The sequence below is a fragment of the Lepidochelys kempii genome, chromosome 3, assembly GCF_965140265.1.
Source record: "Lepidochelys kempii isolate rLepKem1 chromosome 3, rLepKem1.hap2, whole genome shotgun sequence".
Taxonomy (NCBI): Eukaryota; Metazoa; Chordata; order Testudines; family Cheloniidae; genus Lepidochelys; species Lepidochelys kempii.
In genome coordinates this window covers 64302864-64325936 of record NC_133258.1, presented here as the reverse complement: position 1 = coordinate 64325936, position 23073 = coordinate 64302864, and the positions used below count along the sequence as shown (strand labels likewise).

General features: G+C 42.3%; 1 protein-coding gene across 7 annotated transcripts in view; it reads left to right on the top strand.

Annotated features, from left to right (window-relative positions):
• Nucleotides 1–23073, top strand: part of UBE3D (ubiquitin protein ligase E3D) — a 112139-nt gene that overhangs the window by 28886 nt on the left and 60180 nt on the right. For 5 of the 7 annotated variants that reach the window (XR_012157978.1, XM_073336551.1, XM_073336549.1 and 2 more), the window contains exon 8: nt 1358–1527. Coding sequence is in view for 4 of the 7 variants with exons in the window: in XM_073336551.1 (XP_073192652.1) it covers nt 1358–1527 (170 nt within the window). In the remaining 3 variants the exon portion in view is untranslated. Of the gene's footprint in view, nt 1–1357; nt 1528–11667; nt 12580–13559; nt 14130–23073 lie in introns of those variants that run through there. The other 2 variants (XR_012157980.1, XR_012157979.1) reach the window with 2 other exon arrangements.

Below are 23073 nucleotides of genomic sequence, written 5' to 3'. Positions count from 1 at the left end.
CAAATAGTAAGTGTTATCTGATGTGAACAAACCTGTTAGCAGGGGCTGCAATAAGTCTATCACCAAACTTAATTTAACTTGTCTTAATCTAAGGTCACCCAGGTCTCCAAAAGCAAAAGGCTAGCACGAACTAACCAATAGCAGCACTTTATTCCTACTTTTATAAGTGCACTAGATACTGTTTATAAGAGTCCAAAGATACATCAAAGTGAATGTTAAAAGCAGCTAAGAAAAGAATCCTATTAAACTTGCCTGCCAATTCAAAGAGCAGCTAGGTCTTTGGGGAAAAAGAATTGGAATTGGGACAGTACAAAGTAATACGTTTAATGAGTGACATACAAAGCAAACTGAAATAATATGCTCAAAGAGAGCGAAAAAATTCTATTAGCTCACTTGTGAAAGATAATTTGATTTTGGCAACTCATGTTTCTCTACTACCACAGCCAAGTGAATAAATGAAGAAAAGGGGAGAGACAGGAATGGTTTTGTACTGTGCCTAGCACAACAGTGCTTTATCTTGTTTGGGGCCTTGGGGTAACACAACACAAACATTCAGTGATTGGATTAATAATAATAATAATAATACAGTGAAAAGAATTGAGATTTCTCAAAACTTTCCTTTAATATAGACTTCTAGCACTTTTGTGCCAGCAATTAGTATGGAGAAACCTGATTCCCATTATCAGCTCTTTTTATTAGTTTTATTTTCCAAATAAGTGTTGGCTAGAGCCTTTGCCACTCTTGTTAATTAGGCCTGTCTCATCGTTAGTAAACTCTAATGTACTGCGCATTCCCTCTCTGTTTGTTTTAGCTCTATCCAATCTGTTTTAAATACTCTCGCTGCCTCTCATTCCTTGGCTTTTCCAGTGGGAAATCTCTCAACTGCCGTCCTGTCTTCAGGACTTGACTGTTTCAGCACCATTTGCTTGACACATCACTGAAATATAAAATTAGAAAAATCATCCATTAGCTACTGGAGCAATAGTGTTTTGCTGGCTGTTTTTTTTCTAGCAGAGGAAACATGCTACTGCCACAAAGGAAATGCAGATTCACAGTTCTGTTGCTCCTAACACGGATCACAGGAAATTCTGCATCATTTATACATCCCTTGATTTATCTCCACTGGAGCTTACACCACTTTGAACACTTAAGATTATTTAACATAACATGCTAATTCACATCCATTAAAGATTTGTTAGAATATAGTTTTAAATTGTCATGCTCTAGTAAACATCAGGCTTCATGATTTATGTGGCCTAATGTCACCTACTCATAGCAGGTCAGGTTTAAATCCGGAGTAACAGAACAAGTTCAAGCTGCTGGTGTATTCTATAAATAAACTATTGTCTATCCACAGATGTGGCTTTTAAATTCTGACACTTTATTGGTGGAATCTATGGGAAATTCAGCATCCAGCAGTGTTTTTACATTTTTGGAAGATAATTTGAGGCCTGATTCCAGGTCTTCAGGCACATGGAATGCAGTCAAAGTTCTTTATCATCCCTGCATTAAAAACAGGAATAAGGAGTAAGTATCAACTCTTCTTCTATTAAGTTCCGTTCTTTGTTTGGGTTCACAGTCCATAACAACAGTGTTTCTCTAATGAGCCTTCTAGGTACACTTTAGATCTGGGCTGGGGAACCTTTTTTCTATCGGGCTACTGGCCCACAGGAAAAATCAGTTGCTGGCCACACACAGCCCCGCAATGTGAGGGGAGGTGATGGGGCTTCCCTGAGGCTCTGGGGTGGGGTTAGAAATGAGGGGCTCAGGATATGGGAGGGGGCTCCGGGCTGGTGCAGGAGGTTGGGGTGCGGGAGGGGGTGAGGGCTCCGGCTGGGGTTGTGGGCTCTGGGGTGGGGCTGGGGATGAGGGGTTTGGAGTGCGGGAGCAGGCTCAGGGCTGGGGCAAGGGGTTGGGGAGCATGGTCTGGGAGGATGTTTGCTTGCGGCTCCAGCCCCGCCAGGGGGAGCAGCGAGGTCTGGCAGCATGGAGACTTGCTGAGGGCCGGATGAAATGAAGCAGTGGCCCAGATCTGGCCCACAAGCTGTAGGTTCCCCACCCCTGTGTTAAGCCAATGAGAATCTGGTGACTAAATTCCTGCACCCCACTTTGAAAATGTAGGGGCCAGAATTGCATTATTAACTGAGCTACATTAGTATTACAATATAGGTAGCTAATTGTTTTGCCTTGATGAAGCATAATATGCTCTATTTTTCATGGTTCCTTTTTCATGTTAACTAATTGTACACACACAGAGCCTGATTCTCTCCCTGGCTTCCACCAGCAGAAGCTGGAAGGACCCAGGATGTGAGTTCCAAGAAATGGAAAGTCTACCTGAAGCTAGACAAACACACTGGCACAAGATGTCCACAAACTGCTGTGACATTTGGGGGCCTGGAACTAGCTAGTACAGCTCATAAAGTGTGAAAAGCTGACCAGGGCAGGGGCAGGGCAAACACAACATATGTCAGTTCAGCACATCTCTTTAGTATCCTCCACCTGTACGACTCCTGTGGTGTCCTGCCCAGAATTTAAAGCTGCTCTCCCCTGGGAAGAATGCCTGTCAGATGGCAGTGGTGATACTTCTGCCTGTCCTTACCTGGTGGCAATCCTACCCCCTCTGTGCAGTTTGCACTTTGAAATTTTCATCTATCTGTTGCAGCTTCAGTGTTAACCCTTTGCGCTGAAACGATGCCTTGTTATGTGTATGGTCTGTTAAAGTCCTCTATTTTTAAGCCAAGAGATCCTCAATTCCACATGCTTTTCCTGCAATAGTTACAGTAAACAAGCACGCTGATGACCTAAATATGCATGAGCAACATATGTAAAAATATAAATGTGTAAGGATACCACTTCATATTCTTGCTGAATAGTAAATTAGGAGTAGATTATTTAGTAATGTGAAAGAGTTTTACAATTAAGTGCTTTTCAAATATCATTTTACAAGTTCTCTGTGTGTGTGTGTGTGTGTGTGTAATTGTAACTTGCTTTGAATCTAATGGTAAGATTCTTTTTTTTTAAGTTCAAACTGAATGCTGTACACTTGGTTTTTCTTGGATATGTCCAAGTCTACTAGAGTTTTCATAAAGAAAACATTTGACTTCTGCAGGCTCTGAAGTGTCAATTATGGAAGAAAAACACTGCCAGAGTAATATTTAGTTAAGGCTGCAATCACGCTTTTAATAACATCATTTTATATTTAAGCCTGTAACGGTGGTGGATAAAGTTGCTAGAATATTTACATTCACCAATTGCTTCGGTGTTTGCACAGCTGATGGAATAGGATTTGTTGGGTAATTCGTCTTTCATCTATTGGCTCTATGATGGTAGAGCAGAAAGCATATATGAATAGTGGTTTGGGTTTGTTTTTTTCCCCCTTAAACTCTTGAGGAAAAAAAGTGGTGGATTAAATAGGTGTTATAAAACTTACCAGAAAATATCATATCTTGTGATCATATTTTATAAAAGAAAAATATGAACCTCTCAAAAACTTGTGAGAATTTGTGATATATATCATGGTATTTCCACTGATTGTATAGAGACTGCATTCCCAAATATACATAAAACAATTCAAATACTGAATATTTTGAACATACTCTTCCACCTAATTCATAGAAAGAATGCTCAAATGCTGTGAGCAGTGCTTATTTGTGGAGGAGAAATCGTTTTCCTACAGAGTGATGTGATGCTAATTAAAATTATTAATGCAGAAGGTATTAGAAAATATATTGCTGTGTGTGATATAGAGGCTACTTAGTGGCCCTAAATCTCTGTTATAGTAGTCTCACGTATACTGCTGAAACTTCAAATGAGGAATACTGCTGGAATCGGTGCAATTTCTCAAAACAGAAGAAATTGTACATCAATGACTTGAAAACTTGAAGTAGTAGATATTGGATTTTCAGCAGATTTTCATTTTTTATTCTGTATCAAAGAGAAGATTTATCTCCCTTGGCTTAATGCATAGATAACAGCCATATATACTTAATCACTTGCAGTTTGGATACATTGATATCCAAATCCTATTGTGGATTGTTTACAAAATCAAGAATGCACATCATTTAGGGATGCAGAGGCAAAGAGAAATGTCAGAATTTAGAAAAGAGGGAGGTTCTTTTCTGTCAAAGGCTCCATCACAGAACTTTATTTGAGGCCTTACTGCCAGGAGTATGTGCAAGTGTCTCTCTTTCTCTAGTGGATTGGGTATAAAGTCTATTTCCAAAGATTAATTAGCATTTATCTTTGGGGTTATTCAGAGTACATCTACACAGCCCAACAAAACAAAACACAACCTCTTGTGGCAGCAAGTCTGAGAGCCGGGGTCAACTGACTCGGGCTTGCATTGCAGGGCTAAAAATAGCAGTGTAGACATTCAGGTTGGGTCTGGAGTGCCGAAACCGGTGAGGATCTCAGACCCCAGGCTCCAGCCCAAGCCCAAACATGTACACTGCTATTTGTGGCCCCACAGTGTGGACCAAAATTAGTTTTCCCTGGCTCTGAGACTTGCTGCCATAGGGCTTTTGGTTTTGTTTTGTTTTGTTTTTCTGTGTTGATGTACCCTCAGATAGGCATGACTGAGAGCTTGGAAAGCACACTCTGACTCACCTGTCAGAAACATCAAGCGCAGCAAGAAGATGAGAGGGGTAACAATTTATCTAATTTATCTTCCCTATTAGAACATTTGGTTTAGTTTTTTTAAAAAAGTATGTGTGATGTCAGCAACTATAACTAGCACAGTCCATTTATGGGTCTGGTGTCTGAAGATCTCCCTGTATTTTTTTTTTTTGAGCTGCTCAGTACTTAGGAATGTTACCTTTTTACTATCATTTTTCTCCTCTTAGCATGAGTTGAAATCAGAAAAACTTGGCTTATGTGAGCATGTGACTAATTGCCCTTCAGAAACCATGCAACAAAACGTATAAACCTAACTACCTTCTCAACATCTCTCCTTATTCAGATTTTCAAGGGATATTACTATGACCTTATTGCTTGTCTTTTTCTTGTCTGAAGACTTCAGATTCCCTCTGCTTTGTCATCTTTTGTGCTAACTGCTCCAATTAAAATATTTTTAACACACACAAGAAAAACATGTCTGTTTTCCTCCGTCCATAAACAGGAATTCTAAAATACTCTTTTGTTTCAGTCTCATACTTAACATCTCTCACTGGTGCAAAAGAACTGTTGCATGATGTAGACCAGGATTGTTCTCATATGCTGTAGCCCTTTTCATGTATGTGGTATCCCAGAGTGTTCTCTAGAGCAGTGAATTACACACCGGTTGTTCGACTCTGTAGTCCTGAAGCTTGGAATGTGTGGCTCAGGACTACTCTGGCTCAGCTGTTCGAATGTGGTACTGTCTGAGCCTTTTAGGGGCACTGTGACCTGTTCCTCATCCAGTCATTTTTTGCTACATCTCCCTACTTGGAGCTTCCAGGACAAGCATGAAAATTGGCTATATATAAATATGGGAAAGTAGTAGCCAGAGATGTCAAGAGTAACAAGAAGGGTTTCTTCAGGTATGTTGGCAACAAGAAGAAAGCCAAGGAATGTGTGGGCCCCTTACTGAATGAGGGAGGCAACCTAGTGACAGAGGATGTGGAAAAAGCTAATGTACTCAATGCTTTTTTTGCCTCTGTTTTCACTAACAAGGTCAGCTCCCAGACTGCTGCGCTGGGCATCACAAAATGCGGAAGAGATGGCCAGCCCTCTGTGGAGATAGAGGCGGTTAGGGACTATTTAGAAAAGCTGGACGTGCACAAGTCCATGGGGCCGGACGAGTTGCATCCGAGAGTGCTGAAGGAATTGGCGGCTGTGATTGCAGAGCCACTGGCCATTATCTTTGAAAACTCGTGGCGAACCGGGGAAGTCCCGGATGACTGGAAAAAGGCTAATGTAGTGCCAATCTTTAAAAAAGGGAAGAAGGAAGATCCTGGGAACTACAGGCCAGTCAGCCTCACCTCAGTCCCTGGAAAAATCATGGAGCAGGTCCTCAAAGAATCAATCCTGAAGCACTTGCATGAGAGGAAAGTGATCAGGAACAGCCAGCATGGATCCACCAAGGGAAGGTCATGCCTGACTAATCTAATCGCCTTTTATGATGAGATTACTGGTTCTGTGGATGAAGGGAAAGCAGTGGATGTATTGTTTCTTGACTTTAGCAAAGCTTTTGACACGGTCTCCCATAGTATTCTTGTCAGCAAGTTAAGGAAGTATGGGCTGGATGAATGCACTATAAGGTGGGTAGAAAGCTGGCTAAATTGTCGGGCTCAACGGGTAGTGATCAATGGCTCCATGTCTAGTTGGCAGCCGGTATCAAGTGGAGTGCCCCAAGGATCGGTCCTGGGGCCGGTTTTATTCAATATCTTCATAAATGATCTGGAGGATGGTGTGGATTGCACTCTCAGCAAATTTGCGGATGATACTAAACTGGGAGGAGTGGTAGATACGCTGGAGGGGAGGGATAGGATACAGAAGGACCTAGACCAATTGGAAGATTGGGCCAAAAGGAATCTGATGAGGTTCAATAAGGATAAGTGCAGGGTCCTGCACTTAGGACGGAAGAACCCAATGCACAGCTACAGACTAGGGACCGAATGGCTAGGCAGCAGTTCTGCAGAAAAGGACCTAGGGGTGACAGTGGACGAGAAGCTGGATATGAGTCAGCAGTGTGCCCTTGTTGCCAAGAAGGCAATGGCATTTTGGGATGTATAAGTAGGGGCATAGCGAGCAGATCGAGGGACGTGATCGTTCCCCTCTATTCGACATTGGTGAGGCCTCATCTGGAGTACTGTGTCCAGTTTTGGGCCCCACACTTCAAGAAGGATGTGGATAAATTGGAGAGAGTCCAGCGAAGGGCAACAAAAATGATTAGGGGACTGGAACACATGAGTTATGAGGAGAGGCTGAGGGAGCTGGGATTGTTTAGCCTGCAGAAGAGAAGAATGAGGGGGGATTTGATAGCTGCTTTCAACTACCTGAAAGGGGGTTCCAAAGAGGATGGCTCTAGACTGTTCTCAATGGTAGCAGATGACAGAACGAGGAGTAATGGTCTCAAGTTGCAGTGGGGGAGGTTTAGATTGGATATTAGGAAAAACTTTTTCACTAAGAGGGTGGTGAAACACTGGAATGCGTTACCTAGGGAGGTGGTAGAATCTCCTTCCTTAGAGGTTTTTAAGGTCAGGCTTGACAAAGCCCTGGCTGGGATGATTTAACTGGGAATTGGTCCTGCTTTGAGCAGGGGGTTGGACTAGATGACCTTCTGGGGTCCCTTCCAACCCTGATATTCTATGATTCTATGATTCTATGAAACAAACTGCAATGACTTAGCTAATGCTTTCACATCTACTGATGATAAGCACTACATAAGAGGTACTGTTATAATATTAGTACTCCCAGTCATTCAAGTGTGTCTGGAGACCTGTGGTTTTGTTCTAAGTTGACTAGTATTTTACTTGCAACTGGCAGGTTTATAATAATTTGCACTTATATAGCACTGTAAAAGCAGGTAACTTTGTCCTGGTAATTGGCTGTAGGATTTATTGTATGCAGTCGTGGTCTACTATGTACCGGGGAATCAGTCATCCCCAACTGTTTTCTTTAACGATTTGCAGATAAGATGAAGAAACTGTCCCCTGAATAAGTTGTACTCAAACTTCTTTGCATGACATTTGTTTTGTTTTTTTGCTTTTGCTTTTAAAAACAGTTTGGCACAAATGTTCATTTTATTTTTCAAGAAGAGGGGAAAAAAGAAAATCTTTTCTTTCTTTTCTACTCACGTTGCTAAAAATTAAGAATAATTGGGAATAAAATCTACAGCTTTTGTGTTTAGCAACAGTGCGCCAACTCATCTAAATTAGACATTAGTGGTTCACTTATGGTTTATTTCTTAAAATGTTGATTTGAAAGAGTATACTGCGGGACAACTCCATGAATACAGAGATGAACAGCATTGGGACGTACGAGTTAAACAGCAGTATATTTTTATTTGCTCAGCATTGTTTTTTGGTTTCTGCTGATCTGAATAAAGTAGCCATTGAGGCCATAGTCTGAAAATAAATAATATGGAATACATAATAGAGGGAGACTGTTGAGTGAGATTTGCTGGTTGTTGGGAGGGCTGTCTACTTAAATAAATATAATATAAAAGTGAGAAAACAGCTCACTTGCCAGTGTAGTACCTTCATAAGAGGAATTTTTTAGTTCTAACTAGACTACAGAGCCTAGAAATGTTTCTTCTCTTCTCTTCCCATTTTAGTTCTTGGGCTGTTTTTATGAGGCAATCTTGGAGCCCAGTTATGATCCTATTGAAATCTGTATAGGATACTCTGCAAGAAAAGGACTGTTCTCAGTGGTAGCTGATGACAGAACAAGGAGTAATGGTCTCAAGTTGCAGTGGGGGAGGTTTAGGTTGGATATTAGGAAAAACTTTTTCACTAGGAGGGTGGTGAAACACTGGAATGCGGTACCTAGGGAGGTGGTGGAATCTCCTTCCTTAGGTATTTTGGGAAGGAGTTGGGAGAAAGTGGAACAGCATAAAGCTGCCTCCTCCCTCATAGCGGGGCAGACACTGACAGGAGAAGGCTGGCGTGATGAACCTTTGAGATTGGAAGGCTAGATGGAAAGGGTGTTTAGCTGAAGGGAGCGGGCAAAAGTCTTGCAGCTGATGAACCTAAAGCAGATGGCCTGAGAGACACTCCTCTTTCTGGAGCTGGAGTTTATGGGGAAACTCCTGCAAAGGATGGAAAGAGAGATTATTCTAAGGCCAGGTCTACACTACAGATGTTAAAGCGACACAGCTATATTGCTTCGGCTGTAGCGCAATAGTGTAGTCACTTTGTGCATCAACGGAAAGGGGTTTTCCCTTGCTGCAGTTAATATCACTCTGAGAGGCAGTAGCTAGGACGACAGAAGAATTTTACCTTTGACCTATCCACATCTATGGTGGGACTTAGGTTGACTAACTGTGGTGCTCAGGGTGCAAATTTTTTACAACCTTGAGTGACGTAGCTAGATGGATCTAATTTTTAAGTGTAGACCCGGCTTAAGACAAAGAGGTCCAAGCCACAGCCCCAGTCCCAGAAAGAGGGATAAGGGGAAACTCCTGTTGAGAGGAGAGAGAGACTGACTATATTAAGGCAAGGGGCAGAGAAAACTGGTAGAAATTACAATCCTGCTGCTGCAGAGAAGAACCTGAGACTGACTTTTAGGAAACGCTTCCATACCTGGCCTCAGGAGAAGCCGTGATGAACCACAAAGTCAAGGTGAAGGCCACAGAATCTGCAGATCCTGTGAAGTTGCAGGCCTGGATTCTCCTAGCTCTTCCCCGGACCAAGAGGAGAATCATGGATGTCAAGAATAAAAGAAGCAAAGACCTGATAGAGACTGGGATTGAAAGCCATTAGATCTTGTTTACTATTTTTTGGACTTTTTGGGTAACCTCTAGGAAGGGGAATGGACTGAGCAGTGGAACGGTTGGAGGGCTAGGCCATGGACAGCAGACTGTTGTAGCACCAGAACCAACTAATGGGGGTGCTAGACTCAGAACCCTTGCAATGCTGAACCTGGATGCTAGGAGGCCCTCTGGTGGTGAGAGGTGTGATTATAGCACATAAGCCCTCAGGGATGGAATTGAATTTTTAGTTTGCTCCTTTTGATTTGTAACCTCATAGCTCTTCCTATTAAAGTTTAGAAGCCAAAATTATTGCTCTGGTCCAGAGGTGCTGAAACAGTTTTTATAAGCAGGGGTTCTGAGAGCCATTGAACCAAATTGTAAACCCTGTATGTAATGGAAACCACTTCAAGCCGGAGGGGTGGCTGCACCCCCAGGACCCCTAGTTCCAGCACCTAGGCTCTGGTCTAGCTTCTCTCAAGGAGCTTGTTTCTTTGCTGGTTTAGAATGTTTGTCCTTTCTCTTTAATTGTATGACATGGGTACATTGAAAAGTAGTGTGGCAACAGAAAACTTAATATTTTCCTTCTAATTATTTGTAGTGTCGTTAGTCAGGGATGAGGTCTCCTTGTATTGGTACTGTACAAACACATCGGAAGACATAGCTCCTACCCTGAAGAGCTTTGTCAAATTTGTATTATTATTTAATACTCTGGATTTGAATTTAGGGTTTCAAATAATTAATTTGCTAATCCAGGCCAAGAATTTACCGATCTTCTAGAAAAGTATTTGTTCCAAGACACAGTTAGATGCTCAAATACCAGTGGGTATTGTAATACTTTTATTCTGTCTTTTTCAGCAAATTCATCTCATTGTGCATTTTTTTTTGTAGACAATACTGTCTAGTATCGAAATCCCATGTTATATTTTTCAGGGAATATTCTTCCATCATTAATGGCGGTTAGGCAAGGAAATCTCTTGTGTATCAATGAGAGAATAAATCCCTGTAAGTTAATAGTAGAACAGTTGCCAAAAATTAAATTCATTTTAATTTTCATTGCATGTACTTTGCTAATGAAAATTGACCAGAATAATAGTATATTTTATCTCTAATGATTAGTAGGGAGGAAGGTAAAACATTTGTTAACTAATTCATTATGTGAAAGGATTCACTAAAAGCCTCCTTTGTCTAAAGAAGAAGAAGATGAGTAAGAGAGAAGGAAGATCTTGTTAAGATACTGGACTGGGATGCAGTTCATTTCTCTGGCCAAATCACTTAATCTTTGTGTCTCAGTCCTCCATCTGTAAAATGAGCATAGAGACTTCCTTTCTGTTTTATCTATTCAGATTGTGAGCTCTTCTGAGCACAGACTATCTTTACTGGGGCCTTTATGAGCTACTTTTACACAGATAGTAAGTCTGTTGAAATTACTTACACAGAAAAGATGTGCCATCATTTCTTCCTACCACCTACGAAAAGAGTATTAAAAAATGCTCTTGAGTCTTCTTGGAGAAGCATGTTTTGTACCTTCATTCTGATCCTTTCTTATTCAGGTATTTATTGATGAAGGGTATGGAATAATAGAATATCAGGGTTGGAAGGGACCTCAGGAGGTCATCTAGTCCAACACCCTGCTCAAAGCAGGACCCATTCCCCAATTTTTGCCCCAGATCCCTAAGTGGCCCCCTCAAGGATTGAACTCACGATCTTGGGTTTAACAGGCCAGTGCTCAAACCACTGAGCTATCCTTTCCCCCAGGTATGTTATTATGTGGATGTTCTTCACCTTCCTCTCAGCAAGGCTCTTTCTCATAAATATTTGCTGTGAAAATGGAAGAGGTTTTCCTGTGGAGTAATAGGTTGTTGGCAAATAACATCTTATGCAAACTGCCTAGCTGCTGAGAGTAATAATGTTAAACAGTGTTGAAGTTAAAGGGTTATCAAAAATACATGAAGAAAACTGAAAAAATGAAGTTAGCGATGTCAGTTTGACCACGAGCTGGTTTTAGAAAATGGTTTTTGAATGAATGGGTACAGTTAGAGAAAATTACAACTTTCTCTTTACAGATGTGTGCTGGAAAAAGTTTCATGGTCAAAAAGTTGTTGATATTTTTACTTTCTATTTCTAGCATATATTTAAAATACCTTTGAATTGTTTACTGCTCTGGCATTGATACTGTATCCCCTTTTTTATTGTGTTCTTTTAGCATTATTGTCTGTTTCTCTCAAGATTCTAACCGTGACTTCTAGAAATTGTACTAATGCATGTGGTTTTATTAGCTTCAGAGGAGCACCATGAGCTAGAAGACTGAGGCCTGGTCTACACTACGAGTTTGTCTGATTTAGCAGCGTTAAATTGAATTAACCCTGCACCCATCCACACAACGAAGCCATTTCTTTCGACATAAAGGGCTCTTAAAACCAGATTTCTGTACTCATCCCCAATGAGGGGATTCGCGCTGAAATCGACATCGCTGTTTTGAATTAGGGTTAGTGGGAACGCAATTTGAAGGTATTGGCCCTTGGGAGCTATCCCACAGTGCACCATTGTGACCGCTCTGGACAGCACTCTGAACTTGGATGCACTGGCCAGGTGTACAGGAAAAGCCCCAGGAACTTTTGAATCTCATTTCCTGTTTAGCCAGGCAAGCTCATCAGCACAGGTGACCATGCAGTCCCAGAATTGAAAAAGAGCTCCAGCATGGACCGAATGGGAGGTACTGGATCTGATCGCTGTATGGGGAGAGGAATCCGTGCTATCAGAACTATGTTCCAAAAGGTGAAATGCCAAAACATTTCAAAAAAATCTCTGAGGCCATGAGGGACAGAGGCTACATCAGGGACGCAACACAGTGCCACGTGACACTTAAGGAGCTCAGACAAGCATACCAGAAAACCAAAGAATCAAACAGACGCTTCCGGGACAGAGCCCCAGACATGCCGCTTCTATGCTGAGCTACATGCAATTTGGGGGGGGGGGGCCGCCACCACCACCACTCCATCCCTGTCCGTGGACTCCGATGATGGGGTACTCTCCGCCATGCCTGAGGATTTTGCGGATGAGGAAGATGAGGAGGAGGATGAGCTTGAGGAGAGCACACAGCACACCATTCTCCCCGACAGCCCGGATCTTTTTCTCACCCTGACTGAAATATCCTCCCAACCCCAAAGAAGCCGGAGAAGGGACCTCTGGTGAGTGTACCTTTTTAAATATAATACACGTTATAAAAGCAAGCATTTTTTAATGATTAAGTAGCCCTGAGGACTTGAGTGGCATTTGTGGCCAGTACAGCTACTGGAAAAGTCTGTTAACGTGTCTGGGGATAGAGCGGAAAGCCTCCAGGGACATCTCCATGAAGCTCTCCTGGAGGTACTCTAAAAGCCTTTGCAGAAGGTTTCTGGGGAGAGCAGCCTTATTCCGTTCTCCATGGTAAGACACTTTACCATGCCATGCTAGTAGCAATAATCTGGTATCATTGCATGGCAAAGCCTGGCAGCGTGTGGTCCCGGTGTTTGCTGGCATTCAAGCAACATCTGTTCTTTATCTCTCTGTGTTATCCTCAGGAGAGTGATATCGTTCATGGTAACCTGGTGGAAATAGGGGAATTTGATTAAGCAGACATTGAGAGGTGGCCGTTCCTACTGGGCTGTTTGCCTGTGGCTGAAAAGAAATCCTCCCCACAGTTAGCCACACGGTGGGAGGGGGAGGAGGGCATTGACGCTGAGTTTGCATTTGGCTAGCAAGGATCTTCCCTGATACCAGCCACACGGTGGGGGAAGGGGTAAAGTGATCATCCCAGAGAATTGGGTGGGTGGGGTGTTAGTTTGGTTTCTGCTGCTGCACGTTAACAGGAAAACTGCAGCACTAAATGGCCAACTCAACATGCTTTGCTTGGTATGGGAGGGGAGGGTGCTACTGTTATGAAGGTTGCAGAAGCCGAAAGACTATGGCTTGCCATGGCCGCCTGCAAGCTGAATTCTGTTGCCCGGCACTGTGTGTGTGATCTCGAACACCAAAGCCGCAGGCACTCAATATAAGATGCAAAATGTGACCTTGTACCAAAATCACATGTGCTATGTAATGTGAATAGTGTTGTTCACCATAAAAGAGTGTAGCCATTGTTCTGTAAAATGTATCTTTTTAAATACTTCACTCCCTTTTTTTCTTCCAGTAGCTGCAAATGTTTCAAGCCTCCCTCCTCCATCCCAAAGGCTATCTCAGATAAGGCGGCGAAGAAAACGCACGCGCGATGAATTGTTCTCTGAGCTCATGCAGTCATCCGGCACTGACAGAGATCAGCAGACTGTGTGGAGGGACACAATAGCAGAGTACAGGAAAGTGGCCAATGAACGTGAGGAAAGGTGGTGGCAGGAAGATCAAAGGAGGCATGAGGAAGTGCTAGGGCTATTGCGGGATCAAACGGACATGCTCCGGTGTCTGTTGAAGATTCATGAACGGCAGCAGGATCACAGACTGCCGCTGCAGCCCCTGCTTAACCGCCCTCCCTCCTCCCCAAGTTCCATAGACTCCTCACCGAGATGCCCAAGAACACGGCGCGGGGAGGCTCCAGGCACCCAACCACTCCACCCCAGTGGACAGCCCAAGCAACATAAGGCTGGCATTCAAGAAGTTTTAAAGTGGCCTTTTCCTACCCTCCTCCCATATCCCACCTGGGCTACCTTGTGAGTTATCTCCCTATTTTTATAATCAATTAATAAAGAATACATTTTTTAAACGATAATGACTTTATTTCCTTTGCAAGCAAGCTGTGATCAAAGGGGGGAGGGCGCGTGGCTTACGTGGAATTTAGAGGCAACCATGGGGGCGGGTTTTCATCAAGGAGAAACAAACAGAAGTGTCACACAGCACCCTGGCCAGTCGTGAAACTGGTTTTCAATGCTAATTTGATATGGAGCGCTTCCTGCTGTGCTCTTCTAACCGCCCTGGTGTCTGGCTGTGCGTATTCAGCGGCGAGGTGATTTGCATCAACCTCCCACCCCACCATAAACGTCTCCCCCTTACTCTCACAGAGATTGTGGAGCACATAGCAAGCAGCAATAACAATGGGAATATTGGTTTCGCTGAGGTGGGGCTATAGACGGAACGCAGTAAACTGCGCCAGCAACCCTTTAAACATCCAAATGCACACTCTACCACCATTCTGCACTTGCTCAGCCTATAGTTGAATAGCTCCTTACTACTTCCAGGGTGCCTCTCTATGGCTTCATGAGCCAGGATGTTAATGGGTAGGCTGGGTCCCCAAGGATAACTATTGGCATTTCAACATTCCCAACAGTTATTTTCTGGTCTGGGAAGTAAATCCCTTCCTGCAGCCGTTTAAACAGACTAGAGTTCCTGAAGACTCGAGCGTCATGAACCTTTCCCGGCCATCCCACGTTGATGTTGGTGAAACATCCCTTGTGATCCACCAGTGCTTGCAGCACCATTGAAAAGTACCCCTTGCGGTTTATGTACTGGCTGCTCTAGTAGTCTGGTCACAAGATAGGGATATGCGTTCCGTCTATAGCCCCACCACAGTTAGGGAATCCCATTGCAGCAGAGCCGTCTAGTATGACCTACACATTTCCCAGAGTCACTACCTTTGATAGCAGCAGCTCAGTGATTGCGTTGGCTACTTGCATCACAGCAACTCCCACAGTAGATTTGCCCATTCCAAATTGATTCCCGACTGACTGGTAGCTGTCTGGCGTTGCACGCTTCCACAGGGCTATTGCCACTCGCTTGTGAACTGTGCGGGCTGCTCTCGGTATTCTTGTGCTTCAGGGCAGGGGAAAGCAAGTCACAAAGTTCCATGAAAGTGCCCTTACGCATGCAAAAGTTTCGCAGCCACTGGGAATCATCCCAAACCCGCAACACTATGCGGTCCCACCAGTCTGTGCTTGTTTCCCGAGCCCAGAATCAGCTTTCCACGGCATGAGCCTGCCCCAGTAACACCATGATCTCCAAATTGCTGGGGACTGCGCTTTCAGAGAAATCTGTGTTCATTTCCTCATCACCACGCTGCCGTCGCCTCCTCGCCTGGTTTTTCAGGTGCTGGTTCTGCATAAGCTGCACGATAATGCGCGAGGTGTTTACAATGGTCATAACTGCTGGGGTGAGCTGAACGGGCTCCATGTTTGCTGTGCTATGGCGTCTGCTCAGGCAATCCAGGGAAAAGGGCGCAAAATGATTGTCGTCTGTTGCTTTCGTCTGTTGCAAGGGTTGACTGACGACATTTACCCATAACCATCCATGACAAATTTTTGGCCCCATCAGGCATTGGGAGCTCAGCCCAGAATTCTAGTGGACAGCAGGGACTGTGGGAACTGTGGGATAGCTACCCACAGTGCACCGCTCAGAATGTCGATGCTTGCCACGGTACTGTGGACTCTCACTGCCGAATTAATGTGGTTCGTGTGGACGCATGCATTCATGCATGCATTCAATCTGTTCCCAAAAATCGACTTCCGTAAAATTGGAGTACTTTCGTAGTGTAGACATGGCCTGAGTTTGTGGCTGAAAGCCAGGAACTCCTGAATTCCAGTAGTATCACTACAATGTTGTTATTACATCAAGATGCATGTGCTGTAATTTCAAATTTGTATTGTGACTGCTGGGTTACAGGATGTTGATTTCTTTCTTTTATTTATTCTGAGAAGGCTACTTCCATCTGGATATCTTGATAATGAGAAAACAGAAATTTGCTCCGTTTTCTCACTTTACTTCCAATTAGTCTTCATCAACTGGGGTATAGTTATTTGTGAAACAGTTTTCTTATTTATTCTAATAGCTTTCAGAAATCACTGTACAGTAATTCACCTCTTTGAAGGTTCTAAAGTGAGTTCTAATTCAGTCTGAGTCCTGTTATTTAAATTCTATAATATTGCACAAGTTTTTCCTTTTGAGCACCAGGAGTAGAATGTCTGTCTGCATTCCTTCAGTAGCTCTACTTGCAGAAAATGAGGTAAACTGACAAATGACTGACTTATTGAGCAAGGATCTTCATTCTTTTTTATTTTTGGAACCATGCATTAGTTACAGTATGTATTTCCACCCCTGAAATCAGGATAATTATCTTTTTACTGACTTCCTTGTAAAGTGCTATGAGATCTGCAGATGAAAAGTGCTGTAGAAAAGCTTATGTATTATGATTTTGTTGCTTTGATTTCTTTCTGTCAAATTTTAACTAGGTTCAGTAATGTTAGTATCACAAATTAAAGGGAAGAAGATTGTTGGGACAAAATCTTGAGGACCATTTGTAGAGAGTGGCATTTCCATGTCCACTGTGTCAGGTCTGGGCTTGTTTATACTTCCGGCTAAATTGGCACTGCTGTGATTGATGCAGTGGTGTCGATTTAGCAGGTCTGGTGAAGACCAGCTAAATTGATGGCTGAGCTCTCTCCTATCAACATTTGTACGTCACCTCCCCAAGAGGCGGAAAATAAGTTGGCAGGAGAGTATCTCCTGTCCACATAGCATGGTGCAGACAACGCTGTAACTCGACCTAAGTTACGTCGACTTCAGTTACATAACTGAAGTAGCGTACCTTAGGTTGACTTACAGCATTAGTGTCGACCAGCCCTTGGAGAGGGGGCGTGGTCTGGTTGATTGCTAGGCTAGGAGCTAGGAACTCATATTGTAATGCCAGCTTTGGTACTGTTTTGCTGTGTGGCATTAGGATAGTCACTTAGAGTAAGATTGTCAAAGGCAGCGAAGCCTGTTTTCAAAAGTGACCTAAGCATTTAAACTCATTGAAAGTCAATGGGACTTAGACTCCTAAGTTTCTAGGTCACTTTTGAAAACAGGACTTAGATTCCTAAGTCACTTAGGTGGTGTTGAAAATTTTACCTTCTGTATGCCTATATCCAAATCTGTATATTAGGGGGTGTTCATACAGTACATTATTACTCATCTCACTAGATACTGTGACTAACTGTTTGGCCTGGGCTTTGAAAATATAAAAGACAATATACATTTTAATTATTATTCTAAAAATAATGTTGTGACTGCTACCTTGGTGAATCATTTATTGTATGCTAATCTTACTAGAAAAAAGATATGCTATCAAGATTTCCTATCAAAGCAAGATTTTATCTCACTATATATGGCAGAACAAAAATGCAATTCATTCTTCTTTATAATATCCCTTATCGTTCTTCCTTACTAATACATATAGTTTAGAGATTATTATATTCTAAATGAAACATCTTAATTTAAGTAAGCACAGTTTGATCGCCTCTCATGTCACTAAGTTTAGTACTATGGCTTTTTTTATCATTAGTGTCAGAATTTGGGATAGGAGAAGTGTAAAGTAGGATGGAAAATATAGTGAAGAAAAAACTACATAACCATTGGTCACTGCTAGGATGTTAATTTAAAATCTGTTGTCTAAAGCACCTGCAACATCAGTAGTTAAGTCTACAATCATACTAAAAACTTAGAGTGAAAAATGGACTTTGGATCCTAAACCCTAAATTGATACTGGCTATGCTAGTCAGTTTCCTTAGTGACTATTTTGGAGAAATTTTTGTTTGCTGGTCTTCCAGCAATCTGCCCATGTGACATCTGTATATAGATATTTATTCCACATTATTAACAAAACTGCTTTTTGAGGGCCCAAGTGATTTAAATGTGACAATGATGTTATTACGTCAAGGGTACTTTTATAATTGTAATTTATATAGTTGTGAGCCAAGAGATAGTAGCTTGTAGTATACTCATAAGCTTACAGTTTGTGGGTGTTTGCAGCTAGATATATGGGCTTTGTTTCACATATGGCAACTGTAAATACATAACTCCAATAATATCATCCAAATAGCAATATCTAGATAACAGAGTTTGATAGCTGAATCATTTAACGAGTGTAGAGAATAAAATAAAACTTGCCTTTAATTATATTACATGTTCTATAAATCTGTTAGGCAGATTGCTGACTGAACTATTCAAAGCTCAACTCTTGATTTACAGAACCCCAAAATACTGCCCAGTTCTAAATTAATCAATATTTGTTATTTCTATTGTATTCAACTCCCAGAGGCTGCATAAACTAATGCTACTTGTATTGGCAAAATAATTTGTTTGCTTTTAATTTCTGTATCAATAAGGCAAAGTGGGGAATTGGGAGAATGGCAGATGCTGTACGACTTCAGTCTGATCACAGCTAATTTCAGAAGTTGTTTAGGGAATGATTCCATTCGTTCACTACATTTTGTGCGGGAATGCTGCTGTTGTATGATGATGTTTGTTTATTTGGAAAGTCACATTAATCTAGGATACAAAGTAGGCCTTGGAACTAAACATCTGAAGAACGTCTTAGAGAAGAAAATCAGGGCTTGGGATTTTGCTGGCATTTTCTATTCAAAAGGGCTATTCTGTCTGAGAACAAGTGATTTACTCAAGTTTCATTTATAGTTTAGGCCAAAATCCAGAGACCCAGTACCCACCTTAGGCACTTGGCACAGTAATGGTGGATGTCTGGGTTTGGGGGAGAATCCTAGAGGGAGGAAAGAAGGAATCAATCCTCCCAGGCTATAAAGTTGATGTGGAGCTGCTACTTGAGAGGCTATTTCAGTCAAATAGTTTCAGTACAATAACCAACAGGGAGAGGAGTGGAGAATCCTGTATAGTGGTGGATCACTGCACTCTCATCTAATCAGATTTCCTTCAGAAGGCGGATTGATGAGAGGTGTTCAGGGAAAACTCAGGGGCTGCAGGGAAAGAAGTTGGGGGAGCAGGGCAGGTTTCAGGAAGCTACAGAATTCAACTTTGGCTGAGAGCCAAGAAATCATGAGTTTCTAATTCCTAGCCTTTCACCTGAGACAGTATGAATTAAGGCTCCTGCATAGAGTAGTAGGCCGGTCAAAAATTAGTATGCAGGGATGTGTCCTGAGTCTGCACCTTGTCTTTTGTTTCATTTTGTTTGTTTTAAACAGAAATTTATTTTGTCTTATTGAATTTATACCAGTACTTAAAAGAAAACTGAAATTTCCATGTTAAGATACTGTGACAGTCTGTGCATCGGGGGAACACCCTACACCCCCATGTTCACTTTTATAAAATGATTGTGTGGTATCCAATGCAAAGGTTGTCATGTTGGGAGTCTTCGGAAGGCTCATGATGCACTGAGCATGGTTGCTATAGTGATGTTATCGGTTATAATTTCATGTATGTAGTTATGAAGCTGAAAACATGTCCTTGTGGCTTAAAATAAGCCCTGGCAAAAACTCTCCAAGAGCAGAGGGGTAGTTCACACCTCATCAGGGCAGGTATGGGACAAACCCAGCCCAGCCTCATAGGAACAAAAGATGCTGGCCTAGGCAGCAACAAAAGAATCTGTTAGACTCTCAAGTGAGTCACCCCCCCTTTATTTGGTCAGTTTGGAACTGCAATGAGGTAATGCTCACCTGATTCATTTGACCAAATCTGACTTTTTATGCTTTGACTTATAATCACTTAAAATCTATCTTTATAGTTAATAAATGTATTTGTTTTATTCTACCTGAAGCAGTGCATTTGGTTTGAAGCATGTCAGAGGCTCCTCTTGGGATAACAAGCCTGGTACATATCAATTTCTTCGTTAAATTGATGAACTCATATAAGCTTGCAGCATCCAACGGGCATAACTAGACACTACAAGATGGAGGTTCCTAGGGTTGTGTCTGGGACCGGAGGTATTGGCTAGTGTCATTCAGTTGCACAATCCAAGGAGCAGCTTACATGCCAGAGGTTGTGCGTGAACAACCCAGGAATGGGGGTTCTCACAGCAAAGCAGGGTAAGGCTGGCTCCAAGAGTCAAGGATTGGAGTGACCTAGCAGATCACCAGTCCGGATAACACCAGAGGGGAATGTCACAGATTTTATAATTTAAGAATAGCTTCATTTTACAGAAGTAAAGAGGACACTTCTGTGTCTTTTTAGTACTTTTTTTTTGGGGGGGGGGCTGTAATCAAAACCTTGAGATATGGATATGAAGATTTAAAAAATCGAGTGCATGCACTTTGCATTTCTGATTTCAACAAGCTTCACAAGGACTATTTCTTTCCTCTTTTATGCATTGAGCAATATCTTTCAGTGGTATCCGTAAAGATGGCCAAATGACCGTTATAGACTCTCTCTCTTAAGTACACTTATGAAAATAGTGTGTGTGATGATTTGGGGGAGTTGTGTATATCTAATGAATTCTGGTGGTTGATAGGAAATTGCTGCATTATGGAATGCCTCCATGTATGTGGATTCCACCACTTGCTTTCAGGTTTGCAGACCAGGGCTAGAGGTGGGATGTTAAACCTTAATGGTTGCCTCTTCAGGTGGAAACATCTTGAGGCAATGGATTGGCTGAAGCTAGGAGACTAGTTCCTCCATCTTCTTTGTAGGGAGGGAGAAGTGCAGAGTGGAAAATCCCCAGCAGCAGAACAAAGAAACCAGGTTTAGTTGATGAGACCTATAAATGCAAAGGACTCTCAGACACACAGGAAGGTTGGTCAGGAAAGAGGCATGCTTTTGTAGCAGTGGGGTGCTGTTTAATTCTGCAACCAGCCGAGGAAGATGGAAGCTAGCTGACCTGGGGGGAGAGAGAGAGACTCCATGATTCAGGGGAGAAGCCATGTGCAGAAAGGGGAACCTGGACTCCTCAGAAGACTATTCCCAAGCCCAAAGAATTCTCCAGAGTGGTGAGGTACCCGAGGCAGGGAAATGCATACAGGTGTTTTTGTCTACATCTGTGCATTTCTCATTCTATCTAAGTAAAGAGTAATTTGTTTTAGAATCCTGTGGAAGGTCCTTTTGTCTGTGTGTTTTACTTCACTATCATGTGCCCCTGATGAGGAAAACGGTAAACCCAGAAAGCCCACATGGCTGGAGGTCTGGGAGAGGGTATGTTTAAGTTATGGGAGAGCCTGAGGGGTCAGCAGTGGTCCCGGGGCAAGGGAATTGGATTGTGTGGTTGCAAGACCGAGGATCTGCCCTTTGAGAGTATGTTTAGAGACCCAATTCAGGGCCATACCTGGGATCTGTTCAGACTCAGGAGGCTTAAAGCACAAGGGGCCCAGTGAGGTGGGCTCCAAATAGAAGATCCTGGTGAGCGTCAATCCAGAGGGAGCTCTATCACAGCTGTGTGTGTAATAGTGTGATACTAGTTTAGGGTGTTTACTAAAATATACTTTATATGTGTGTGTGTGTGTGTGTGTGTGTTTGTTTTTACAGCATAAAGTAGTCCGTTGCCTGCAATGTGGGATTGATCCCAATCCATGAGGAGTTTGTTCAAATCTTCTGCTAGGAGGAGGGTAAAGATGACACAGGATGTAAAATGGGGCGGGGGGCCTGAAGGCAGAAGTAAAAGGATCTTCAGGGCTCCATCAGGAAGCTTAGGTGTTATAGAGGGGTTGAGGTACAGATAAGAACCAAACTAAACAGATGTAGAATGTTACAGGGTGGGAGGAACATACACACAAATCCACTGGACAGTAAAACTTTTAGCATTTAACTGCCCCAAAGGGGTGAACTATGTGCTTACAATTTGCATAAGCAACAGATGATCAGCTTTAGTATTATTTAAACTTTGGTTTTGTATTTTGTGTATTAAAAATGGACTACCTTGTCTGAAAATAATCTATTACTAGTCAGCTTCTGCAATGATTTATCATAATTGGCTACTATAAATCCATTTCAAATAGTTAGACGCATGAATTTCAAGTATCACTTCCCTTAGGCAGCATGAGTTCAAACTGCTAGGTAGACATCCTTCCCCCCCCCCCCCAATTCATATACAAGTGTAAAAATTTTATGACATTGCTTTAATGAGACCCACTTGGATTTAAGATTATTTATCTAAGCCCTTATTAAACACACAAAATTTTCTGTGTAGCCATGCAAAGCGCAGTTTCTCCTCAGACAAAGCAGTGTGTTTTAGGAGTTGAATGGGACTTGATGGAGGGTAGCAGAAGTCAAGGAAAAACGATATTTTTCCCACTAAGTATACTTTGCCTAAGTAAGTACTAACAACTACTGTAAAAGAATTACACTGACAGCACATCCTGAATTTTAAGGCCATTTCACTGGGTTAGAGGAATTGGTGATGGAAAATACTACTACCCATGTCAAAAGAAGGAGCTGGATACTGCTTGAGACACCAGTAGCAGGAATCGGTAGGAAGGAGCCTGCCTCAAGCCCTAGCAGAAGACTGTATTTTCCTGTGTAATTACTTCTTTCTCTTCATCCACACAACCTCCAGGGTCCCCTTTGTTTTGCATTACTTCCTGTTCTTGGCTTATGACCTCAGGTGCTCCTTTCACACACCTCTCTCCTGGGGCCTCCTTTAGCTGGGGGTGCTGCCTCAGCTTTCTTTTGCTGGATCTGTAGGGAATGGAGAATTAAAGAGGAATGTAGTTGCTGGGACACTATCCTCTTAGCTACACCTTTGAACCGCCAATGTAGGTCAGGAAATGAAGCCCTTTCCAGGCAGGGCCTGGACATAACAAATTTGATCTAAAAATAAAGTGGTGAAATTAAATCAAGTAAAATCCTAGCTTTTTAAGAAAAAGGGACTTCATAAAAATCCAATGTGCAGTTGGATGAAAAGTTCCAAACACACTTTTAAATCAGTAGATTTATTCTGTCATTGATTTTTGACATCTCTTTATTGGAAAATACTATTTATGTAATTTTTTTTCTAACCTTCCCCTCCGCCC